Source organism: Vespula pensylvanica, chromosome 24, assembly GCF_014466175.1.
Source record: "Vespula pensylvanica isolate Volc-1 chromosome 24, ASM1446617v1, whole genome shotgun sequence".
Classification (NCBI taxonomy): Eukaryota; Metazoa; Arthropoda; class Insecta; order Hymenoptera; family Vespidae; genus Vespula; species Vespula pensylvanica.
Genome location: NC_057708.1, coordinates 536,445 through 548,944, shown reverse-complemented (window position 1 = coordinate 548,944; position 12,500 = coordinate 536,445). Strand labels below are relative to the sequence as shown.

The 12,500-nt window shown below is 30.4% G+C and overlaps 1 protein-coding gene across 6 annotated transcripts in view; it reads right to left on the bottom strand.

Moving 5' to 3' along the window:
- Positions 1 to 12,500, bottom strand: part of LOC122637165 (uncharacterized protein T19C3.4-like) — a 31,233-nt gene that overhangs the window by 8,289 nt on the left and 10,444 nt on the right. For 4 of the 6 annotated variants that reach the window (XM_043829133.1, XM_043829135.1, XM_043829137.1 and 1 more), the window contains exons 1-4: positions 4,054 to 4,156; positions 3,502 to 3,938; positions 2,832 to 2,911; positions 1,321 to 1,555 (exon numbers count right to left, since the gene is read on the bottom strand). In XM_043829133.1, coding sequence (XP_043685068.1) covers positions 1,321 to 1,555; positions 2,832 to 2,911; positions 3,502 to 3,819 — 633 coding nt within the window. In that variant the 5' untranslated portion in view covers positions 3,820 to 3,938; positions 4,054 to 4,156. Of the gene's footprint in view, positions 1 to 1,320; positions 1,556 to 2,831; positions 2,912 to 3,501; positions 3,939 to 4,053; positions 4,157 to 12,500 lie in introns of those variants that run through there. The other 2 variants (XM_043829139.1, XM_043829134.1) reach the window with 2 other exon arrangements.

Here is a 12,500-nt window from a genome sequence, read left to right as displayed (position 1 = left end):
ATTTGATTTTTTTTTTTTTTTTTTTTAAAGTTAAATGGTGACGACGATGGCGGGAATAAGGCGTTGCAGCGTGCGAAGAGAAGCGGGCGAGTAAAACGAAAACAGAAAATCAAGAACAAACACAACGTGATTAGCGATGATAAGGATTTTGGCGAGGAGATTCGTTCGTCCGTCTTTAGGAAACTTTACGCTTGATCATTGTCGATATTTTGATACAAGGTGAATCATGTTAATCGTATGAGTCTGTTTCATAGAAAATTTATTAAAAACTTTCAATTTCGAAAGTCCCAAAATTATAAAAATTTATCTCGAATTTGAAGGGAGAAAAACGCGACTTTTTTAAAGCACGATAAGAAGGACGAAAAATTTTTTAAGAATTAAATAAAAAGAATGAAAAAAATTTTGATGATAATAAAGAAATATCTGGATCGCAAGAAACGATGGAAAACATACAAATAATCGAGGTCAACTCTGTGATACACGATGATTCATGCTTTTTCTTTTTTTTTTTGGAATAATTCATTAAAAGAAAAGTCGATATACGAATAAAAGAACATAGTAGATAAATACGTAAAAATAATATATTACAAAAAATTAATAAAATACTGGATCACAAGCGGAAAACATACACATGATCAATAGCACAAGGTAAATCATGTGATTCATTATTAACTTCGTTTCGAGTAATTTATCAAAAATTTCAATTTTCGAGTTAATGAAAGAAACATTAAAAGAAAAAAAAAAAAAAAAAAACAATATTTTGGATGACAAGAGGAAAACATACAAATGATCGATATCACAAGGTGAATCGCATGACTCATTAATTTTAATAATCTATCGATAGTTCAAACTGTGCAAGCACCACAACGAAAAAGAAAAAAAAGATAGCGATTTTCTTCGAGTTAATTAAATTAAAAAAAAAAATTATCGGATCACAAAATGGAAAACTTATAAATAATCATTGTCGACTTTACAACGTTAATTTCGTTGATCCATTTTTACGAGTAACTTATCAAACTCTTCGATCGTTCGAGAGTACAATTTTTTTTCCATAACAAAACAAAAAAAAAAAAAAAAAAAAAAAAAAAAAAAAAAAAAAAAACGCAAATAATTATAATTGATTCACCCAGCGAACGAACACAACAATGTGTAAACAATGTATAAACAATGTAAATGAATCATACAAATGATAAACAAAAATTTGGAGATCGGCATAGAAGCTCCTCTCCTCGCATATCTAACGTCTAAGAAAGAGAAAAAAAAAAGAAGAAAAAAAAAAAAAATCTAATATTATTAGAATAACCTTCCGTTTAAGCTTACCTTGATAGCGGTTTGCATAAGCACAGTAGTTGCATAGTTTACACCTCTGGTGCCAAGATGCAGGACAGCTTTGTATCCCTGTTCTGTAGCACGTGCAAGAGCTTCGTCGATTTCAGCTTCGCGACGGGTCAATGCAGGATGAACGAAACGTCGATATAATATACTCGAGCCCTTAGTTGCAGGACTCAATAGCCAGAGCACCAAAATAATCTTGATCTCATAATAAAACGGGAACCTATACGATAAATCAATTAATTTTGATCAATTAATCTGAATTCAATCACCTCGAATTCACGAAGGACATAATCTCGATATCTAAACTTTATAAAATTTAATTATGAATATCGTTAGTTCGTGTTTTTTTTTTTTTTCTTGTACTTTTTTACCTCTTCTTCTTCTTCTTTTATATGTATATATATATATATGTTTTTTTTTTATTTTGTCCATTCTCCCACCTCGTCCTCTTCTCAGTTTTCTCTCTATCAGGACTTATCATAACTTTCAATTTTTTTTTTCTTTCTAACTATCTCCTCCCCCTGCCTATGCACCACTCATCCACCAACTCTTTTTCTTCTTTAATTAACGATTACCACGTAAATGACATTAATTTGTCTATCGTGAGAAAAGACGGAAAGAAAGAAAAAAGAAATGTTTATTAACAGAAAAATAGTAAAAAGGAGAATAACCTTGGGTTATTATATTTTCACAAGAGGGAAAAAATCTAAACGAAGAGAAAGTCGCACGAGTGGAAAAAGGTGAAAAGAAAGAAAAAAAAAAAAAAGAAAAGAGTGAAAGAGAGAGAGAGAGGGAGAGGGAGAGGGAGGGAGGGAGGGAGAGAGAGAGAGAGAGAGAGAGAGAGAGAGCAAAGTGCAAAACGTTTATAAAACCAGACGCCAGAATAGACGGGGGTTTTAGCTTCCTTTTTGCTTGTAATTCGAGCATGAAGAGAGATCTGGCATGAGAAGAAGAGAGAAACAGAGAGGAGAAAGAGAGAGCACAAATAGAAAAACAAAGAAAGTAAAAGAGTAAAAGGAATAGATAGACAAAGAGAGAGAGAGAGAGAGAGAGGGAGAGAGAGAGAGAGAGAAAGAGAGAGGAGGGTTAAATCCTCAGAAGTGCATGTAAGCCAATATCTATCTCGTCCGAAATTAGACTTTTGGAATTCCCTGGTGTATACCAAAGAGTATGGACCACGCGGTCTGTCTCGGTTTATTGGCCTCGTTGACGCGATCCTGTGGCGCCTTGAGAAATTCGACGATGTCGAATTCGTTCTATACGAAATAATCTTATCCCAGACGGGCTGTTATTTTCCATGTTCTCTTCTCTCCCTCTTTACGCCCTTATCACATCCACTCCGTAATTCATCGGAAAATTTTTCTCTTTGGAAATATGAGAGCTATTCGCTGAGTGTACGTCTATACGTTTACGTTTACGTTTACGTTTACGTTTACGTTTACGTGTGTGTGTGTGTGTGTGTTATTTTTTGCGTGTGGGTGTATGTGTGTTCTTACCAAAAGCTGAAGAAGACGTCCGTAAATGTCTCAGCGCAAGTGAAAAGAGCGAATACGATCCAATACATCATCCATTTGACCTAAAAAATAAAGAACGTAGAAAGAATTTTTCAAAAAAAAAAAAAAAAAAAAAAAAAAAAAAAAAAAAAAAAAAAAAAAAAAAAAAAAAAAAAAAAAAAAAAAAAAGATATAAAGAAAAGGAATGAAAAGAATAATTGAGAATGTTGCTAAAAATTATACTTGTTATGTTTTCTTTCGAATAGAACGTATCGATTGACAATATTTTATCTTGATTTTTTAACGCCTTCTTTGATATTTCTAAAGTGTTTTCGTAAGCGTTTATATAGCATAATAGTAACAGTTTGATATATTAGTATAATTGTACTATGTGTTAATACACGATTAGATTATAATTATGCATCGTACTGTAATATGATCATACCATATAGATACGTTTATCTGATTTTCTTTTTCCTCATAAAAAAAAACGACACAATTACTTAGTTTATAATATATTATTTTTATATTCTTTTTATATAGTACCAACTAAAATCCAAATAAAATCAATATTATAAATTTCAAGTTCATAGATTTTTGTAGATGCTAAAAATTATGTTATAGAGAATTAAATTAAAAAAAAAAAAGAAAGAAAAAAAAATAAGATACTTACATATTCCTTGACATTTTGCGTTCGTACAGCTTTGTAGGAAGCATAAGCCGGATATAAAGTACCAAAGACTAATCTAAAAATTGGATACAAAAGTATATAAGTTAACGATTTCGGTAAAACAATGGCAAGAAAAACTGCCAGTATCCCCAAATTGCTCAAGGTCATTCGAACAGGAAGCCTATCAACGAAACGCTGTGTCCAGTTTGTCAAATGTTTTAATTTTCTACGAAGTGCTATGATTTGAAGATCTTCCTCGATCCTATTATTATCGATTCTCTTCGTTCTCGTTATCAACAGGTGTGCGTTTTCGATCTCCATTTTCTATTTTTTAAATCTTTCCCTCTCTCTCTCTCTTTCTGTCTCTCGTGTGATGAAAAAATTGTCGTTCCTCAGAGTAGAAACTTCCAAATCGTCGGTCGATGAGCCGATTCGATGAACTGTAATAAAAAGAAGAACAAAAAGAAGAAGAAGAAGAAAATAAATTACTTATCAAATCAAACGATAACAAGACGAAGAAATTAATAATCGTAAATCCAAGGATGAAATGCTTACGAAGTTAAAGTAAGAGGACGTTTTTAAAAAGAGCTTGCTCGTTTTATCGTCGATATACATATAAGCAAAATATAGACAACACGTACGTACATACGTATTATCGATTCTTCAACATATATAATATAATATATATATATATAACATCAGATAATTACATAGTGTAATCGACGGTTTAAAATAAAATAAAATAAAATAAAATAAAAAAAGAATCTTAATTTTCTTTTTACTATTATTATTAATTTTTTCTTTTTTTTCCTATAGTACACTAGTAACTTTCATGACAAACGTCACTTCCTTTTCTTTTCTTTTTCGCGAAACATGTACATATACATAAACATATCTCTCATAGATACGCCGATAGATTAAAATATTATATGATAATGTTAGATCATCGTTAGATTGGCCGTTAACTACGGTGCAGCGAGAGCACGCATGCTGGACTATGTTAACGCGGATGCTTCCAGTCAAAGACTAAACGCGTAACCCGTGATCTGCCAGGCCACGCGTCGTACACCCTACTAACACACGACACACCGGCCAAATGAAGATCAGAACGAGAAGAAGAAGAAAGAGGAGGAGGAAGAAGAGGAGGAGGAGGAGAAGGAGGAGGGTGAAGAGGAGGGTGAAGAGGAGGAAAAGAGAATCGCGAGAATGCCCCGCGTAGACTCTATTTTCGCGCTTTAAATGCGTTGTCACGCTTACCATGAACAAATAGAGAACTAAGAGAGAACGAAACTCTCATCGGAGATGAAAGAGAGAGAGAGAGAGAGAGAGAGAGAGAGAGAGAGAGAGAGAGAGAGAATCGGTCAGCTGATCTTAACTGACTCTGGAGGAAGTAATCAATTTAACGATTGTTAATTCAACCAATTTCTTATTGTTCGTCTTTTCACTAAAGGCTTATTAAATAATAATAATAATAATAATATTATTATTATTATTATTATTATTATTATTATATTTATTAGTATTGGAAATGTAGAGGTTTTGATTATAGAGGGTGACTGATTCGTATCTTCATGTAAAATATATTTCTTTTTTATCTATATTGATTAATTCCTTTGACTACAATTATAATACAGAATTGTTTTTACGTCTGATAATTCTTTTTTTTTTTTTTTTTTTTAACAAACGAAATTAAAAATGATTTGGAACGATTGAAATGACTTATTTTTTTTTCTTTTTCTTTTTTTTTTCTTTTCGGAGAAAAACAATATCAAAACTTGAAATGATTAAAATTATCGAAAGGATTGAAATGATTCATTCTGTACGTTTCGAATGTTCGAATGATTTTTTGACGAAATTTGATAATTTGTATGTAATAACGAAATAATGGAAAGATATTAAATCGACGTGTCTTCTGAACTATCGTTGACGATTACACTGCTATCGAATAAAACGATGAGCTACAACGACGACCTACAAAACTACGACCGATTACGCATCGCAGGTAATTCGATGATCGTTACCAATGTCGTTGGTGCAATTACATAATCGACCGTCCTCAATGCTGCTCTCTCTCTCTCTCTCTCTCTCTCTCTCTCTCTCTCTCTCTCTCTCTCTCTCTCTTTCTATTCGAACGATGATTCGCAAATAAACGTGACACCACGTTAATCGATACGTTCTTTCTCAAGTATCGTATTTTTTTTCTTCTTCTTTTTCTAATTTTTACATTTACATAAAAAATAGTAAACCGATCGAACGACGCATTTGTACATTCGTGGAATAGTAGTTAGTGGTTGAAAATGATTTAGACAAACACGTTTTTGCTACAGTCGACGTTAATTTTCTTATATAATACGAAAAAGAAAAATGTTTTAGATATTATTTACACTGGTATAATTATATTGTAATATACTAATATTAATAATAACAGGCGTGTGTGTGTATAAAATGTTATTAAAAAACGAAATATATTAAATTGTTTTTAACTACGATTACGTTAGATTGCTTTATAAAAATTTGAGTTAATAAATTTGAGAACAAACGAAACGTCATTAGACGAATCAAACTTTCTTTCTTTCTCTCTCTCTTTTTTTTTTTATTTTTTTTTTTTTATTTTTGTAAGATCACAGAATAATGATATTAACTTTCGATAAAAACTTTCAATAAGTATTAGCTAAACTCGAACGTTCGACGTAAGTACGTAACGTTTTCTCCATTTAAACAACTTCTTTTAGAAAAGACATACGCGTACACGGAAAAGGTCTACAATGTCGTATAATAAAATAGTGTGTGTGTGTGTGTGTGTGTGTATATTATGTAGCCAAGGTCAAGATCATTGCAGTTCATTTCTACATAGTTAGAATTCCAACGGGGCTCGTTCACAGTTAACTCATGGATCTTTTTCAAGTGTAGTTACTAATTTCTTTTCTCGTTTCTTTTTATTTTTTTTTTTTATTTTTAACTTCGATATTTAAAAAAAAAAAGAAGAAGAAGAAGAAGAGAAAAGAAACTTTATTATGCTTTCTTTAATCGTATTAAATCGGGATCCATAAAAAATCAGATTTCTTTAGAGATCAATTATTTACATAAATTTCAATTTTTTTTTTCTTTCTCTTAAATTTCATTAATTCAGTGACCGATTTGGATATACTATAATATAATTATATTATTATATCGTAATTATCGTAAATTTTTTTGCCAGACACTATTTTGATTGCATAGATACGAGGAGCAAAAAAAAAAAACAAAAAAGATCGTAGGTACTCATAAAAACCATCATATTGATTTTTATTACTTAACAACTCGTTGCGAGTAAAATAAAAAAATAAATAAAATAAAAAAATAAATAAAATAAAATAAAATAAAATAAACAAATAAATGTGACATGCATTTTGCGGTCGGTTTAAAACCTATTAAGGAAAATTTTGTTGAAACGAACTTTCTAATAACTTCCGATACATATTTACTGTTATAAGAAACAATTAATAAAAAAAAAAAAAACGGATAAATCCGATGACAATCGAACGATAACTTTGGGTTAAAATGGTGTACCAATTAATAATGAAAGACCTCTTTAAATTCAACGCAGAGAAGCCTTTCATACGTTAATTGGAGTAACTAGCAATATGTGGAGTGTTTTGTACTAAACAATGATGGCATTATGACAGGATAGAATGTGTTCGTTGTTGTTCCCTTTTTTTTTTCTTTTTCTTTTTCTTTTCTTCTTCTTTTTTTTTTTCCCGATACGATAAACGTCATTTCTTTATTATACCAAATACGTACGACTCTATTGTTCCTCTTCTTCCTGTTACTATTTAAAACGATCATCTTTTCTTCTATCTATCTTCCTCTTTCCTTATTTTTTCTTTCTTTTTTTAATTTTTTTCCCGAGCGAAGATTCCTTCGAACGAGTTACCAGTTACCAAGACGCCGTTATCTCTAAGTGGATTTATATCTCTGGATGATCTACATCCGTCAGGGGGTCGTTTATATTTTAAGAACAATCTTTCTCACGTGTGCGATCCTTAGCGGTCGACCCACATTCCTTTTTTCCTTATTCCGAAGACGATCTTTCGTTTTTACAGGTAACATTTCTTCTTTCTTTCTGTATTTTATTTTTTTTTTTTTTAACTTAATTATATATGATAAAATGGATATAGTTCGTGGATAATTTAGCTCGTTTTTTTTTTTATAAATATTATAATATATATATATATATGTATATTATACATAAATTATTTAAATAAAATATATAATAAATAAATAAAAAAAAATATATATATATACATATATATATAAATGTCATAATCTTCTTATAAGAAAAATTATGACCGATAGTATCTCCTCAAAAGTTTTCTTTCCTATCTCTTATCAAATTCAAGATATAATCCGTTTCGATTGCTCGGCGCATCCGCTATGTTATAAAAATAAAAATGTGGATAAACTAGATCGCTTCTTTCGAAAGTTCTTTCCAGACGTATTTATATCCAAATACACTAATTAATAAACTGTACGTGCACGTGCAAACACATACATATGCGTGTATAAATTATATAACATAAAAAGAAAAAGACAAATAAATCAATTGGAAAAATCAATGTGATCTTTCTTTTTTACGTTTTAAATGATCCACTTGAAATAAATAGACATAGAATTTATATGGGAAGAAGTAAGTATTATAATTTTGTACAAAATGGTTTCTCTAACGTTGACCTGAAGGTAGTCAACCGTTGAGAATGTCGTTCATCTAGTTCACCGATGAGCCAACCAACCAACCAACCAACCAACCAGCCAACCAACGAACCAACCAACCAACCAACCTCCGACGAAATTGTCGTAATGAGGACACGTTTGTGATATTTTCAGACGGGGACGAGGTGCATCAACCTACTCCTTGACGAAGCTAGTATGTAACCATCAACTCGAATGGAAATAAAATGGTAACCCAGAATTAATACTGATTTTATATCGGTCGAATTTTCTTGATAAAAAATTTGATTACGAATGTAAACCTTTACGTTCAAATTGGCATTATTGTTCTTATTATTATTATTAATTTCGATGAGCGAGATCATTCTATCATAAAATTTTTTTTTCTCGTATTAAGCATACGTATACATAATGCAATTTAACTTCGTATTTGTTAATTATATAAGAAGAAAAAAATTAATTAACGTAAATGAGGCGCTATCGGCTGTAAAATAATCACAAGATAATTCTTGGAACTGCAAACAAGTTATTTATCTATTTTCTCTCTCTATCTCTCTAGGTTTATAATATTTTGTTTATAACAGAGCTATCGATTTTATCGATTATTTATTGATATTAAAACTCTGAGTCGATGCGAATGCTTATCGTACAAGAATAAAAAATAAAAATAAAAAAAAATAAAATGATCAAAACGAAAATAAATCATTCATAATCAATCAAAACAATAAATACATAAAATAAATACGATAAATACAGAAGAAAAAAAAAGGAAAGAGATACGAAAGTTACTAAAAACTTAAGAAGCTATTTCGATTTCAATTATTCATTCTTCAGCTGCCACTTTGTCGAGGCAATTGAGAAAAGAAATACATGAGAATAGCATCGTGATCGTCGTTGGCGCTTAACGAATTTTGGATCGAATCCAACAGATACTTTTTACACACACACACACACACACACGAACTTATACAATATATAAGTCACAAAAATATTCATGCGCCTTTCGAAAATAATTTCTTTTTTTTTTTTTATGCGGCTAATCGTATGACAGCATTTAACATTTTTTCGCAGATATGGAAAATCATTAAAGAACAGATATATTTTTTCAACGGATATTAAGAATTAATAACAGAAAAAAAAATAAAAGTAAAAATCGAAGAAAATATTTAAGAAAAAGAACATTCGATCCGTTGAAATATCAATATATATAAGGGACATCTATAGTGAGCTAGAAAAATATTCGTGCGACAAAATTATTGTAACCTTTTACAGCACACACGTATTTCGAATTTTTACTCGCTGTTAAAAAAAGATAACTAAATAAAAAAAAAAAAAAAAAAAGGGAAAAGAATATGTACAATGTCCTAATTTTATCGCATTTAATTTAATAAATTAATTTCATCGTATTTATTAAATCATTCAACGAGTTTTTTCTCCTTTAAGGATCTAGAAAAAGAGTTATTTAAAATATTACAAAAATACATATTTAAATATTTTTCTGACTCAATGTATATAACTTAACATTGCAACGAGTCCATAAAATAAATACATACACACACACACACATATATATATATGTATATATAAATAGTAAATAACATACCGATGAGAAAGCCAACTAATTGTCCTTCGAAATGATTATTACAAGCAGGACCGATTTAAAATAAAATTCAACATTTCTTCTTCCGCATTGTGTCTTACATTATGACACAGGATGGATCTAAGTTGAAAATAATTATAACTCAAATTGTTACGGAGTAGATATCATATTTATTTTCATATAAAAAATTCTTACAAAGTTCTTTGATAAAAGTTTAAGTACTCTCTCCCTTTCTTTCCTCTGGTGTCCTCGAAGAAAAGACAAAAGGAGAAAAAAAAAAAAAAGAAAAAGAAAAAGAGAATGGAGAAAAAGAACGAGAGATAGAAAGAAAAGAAAACAAAGAGAACAAATGTAGAACTTGTACCATTTTATTGTGCTAAAACATTTAATATAATTTTATTAACCCTCTATAACTTTATGTAGTAATTTTTAAATCATATATGTATTATTCATTTTTTAAGTTTGATCTCATTTTATCGTCGAAAGATTAATTGTCGCTTAATATCCTGATGTTTCAAACGTTCCTTGTTTTTTTTCTTCTAAGAACGCATTTATCAAATTATTTATTTATTTATAATAACAATAATAATAATAATAATAATAATAATGTAATTATATATATATATAGTACTAGAACAAAAATTATACTATACTATACTATACTATTGTCATTATATAAAATTATAAATTTTATAGAATTAAATTTTTGTTATACTTAATATTAAACATTCCAAGTTTTTTTTTTTTTTTTTTTTTTTTTTCTTTCTTTACGTATATAATCTTTAGAAAGTTATTTAATTTCCAAAGTTACTTGAACACATATAGTACAATCTTTTTTATAATTGTAATATACAATTTTTTCCCATAGTATAATACAGTATAGTATAATTTTTGTGCAAACACAAATGCGACAAAAAAAAAAGGAAAAAGAAGAAAAAAAAAAAGAAGAAGAAATTAAGTCATAGAGGGTTAAACACGAATCGTTCGTTGATAAGACGAAAAAGATGGATAGCCATTCAGGATCCTTTTTTTATCAGGACTTCGGAACGATCTTCAAAGGAGCTGGAAGAAAGACGACGGATACCGAGTTGACAACGGTAACTCGTTTGAAAACCGGCATGTGAAAATTACGAGAGACTTGAGTCGGTGTTGGTAACTCTACCGGTGTAGTACTCTTCGGTGGTAAGAAACACGTCATCTTGAGAATTTTGATAATATTTTTAGACGAACAAATTTTAACAGATCGTTCCACGATTTAAAAAGAAAAGATTAATAAAACCCAAATGATCCTGCGCTAACGCTCACAACGTACAAAAATATAATCTAAATATAAATCTAAGTAAAACCGTGCTATAAAATTCGACAAAGTTTCCAGTTAATTATATTAATTCATAAGAGAGTACAAATAATACGATAAATTGGATTGGAGGTCGACAGAAAAAGAAAAAGAAAGAAAGAAAAGAAAAAAAATTACAGTCGCAATAATTTATCAAGAGTTCCAATTCAACGGACAATTTTCTAACAACAGTTTAATAACGAGTTGCTGAGTTCTCCAAGTTCCTTTTTTTTTTTTTTTCTTTTTTGCGCTTAGCAACGCGACATAGAAACCTTGCTGCTGCTGCTGCTGCTGCTACTACTACTACTACTATTATTATTGGTGGTGGTGGAGGTGATGCTGAGTCGTTGCTGTTGCTACTCGTTTAACCCTCGATCTATATATATACGTAGAAACGTATGTAATAGTAATAGTAACAGTAGTAGCAATGTAGTAGTAACAGTAGTATTAGCACTTTCTCTCGTGACCCAATTGCAATGTAACGTTACCGATCGATTTTTCATTCGTAATTTCTCCGAGCGAGTTTCTGCGGAATGAGTTTAATTTCCCCCATAAATTTTCCCCCATAGAGAATCTCTATCGAAATTCCTTTATCTCGAGATGTTTCAGAGTTTTCTTTCGATCGAACGATCGGTTTGTTAAACGAATACAACGAATCGAAAATGTTTTTCGAGTTAACGGCACAAACGACGACGAGATTTATTTATTTATTTATTTATTTATTTATTTTTAAATTCTTTTCTATTTCCTCTTGTTTTCTTTGCTCCTCCTCCCCCTATTTCTACTTTGTTCTTCTTATTTCTTCTTCTTCTTCTTCTTCTTCTTTCTTCCGACTTCTTCTTTCTTTTCTATTTCTTCTTCTTCTGCTGCTGCTGCTGCTTCTACTTCTTCTTCTTCTTCTTCTTCTTCTTCTTCTTCTTCTTCGACTGCAGTACAAGTCGTTGTCTCCGTCTTCGATTGTAACAACACAACTACGAAATCCCCTTATCTCCTTTCCTTTTCTTATTCGTTTCGTAACGTCAGGGGTAAAACAACATTGACGAGGATCTATGGCCGAGCAAAAGCAATCGCAAACGACGACGACAATCCAAGCGTATCAATCGTACTTGTCCCTTTGTAGGAATCTCAACACTACTACACAATGAATTTATATACGTACCTATGTACGTACGTACGTATGTATGTATATTCGGAATCGAAGGAATGTGTAGTACGTGTGCGTATGTACGTGTACGTGCCTTTTTATTCTCGACTTTTAAACTCTTTTACGTTCCTTCATCCACTTCTCTTACCAGTCACCCCTTTTGTATGGTTTATTTGTTTTTTTTTTTTAATAATTTTTTACTTTCCTTTTTTTTT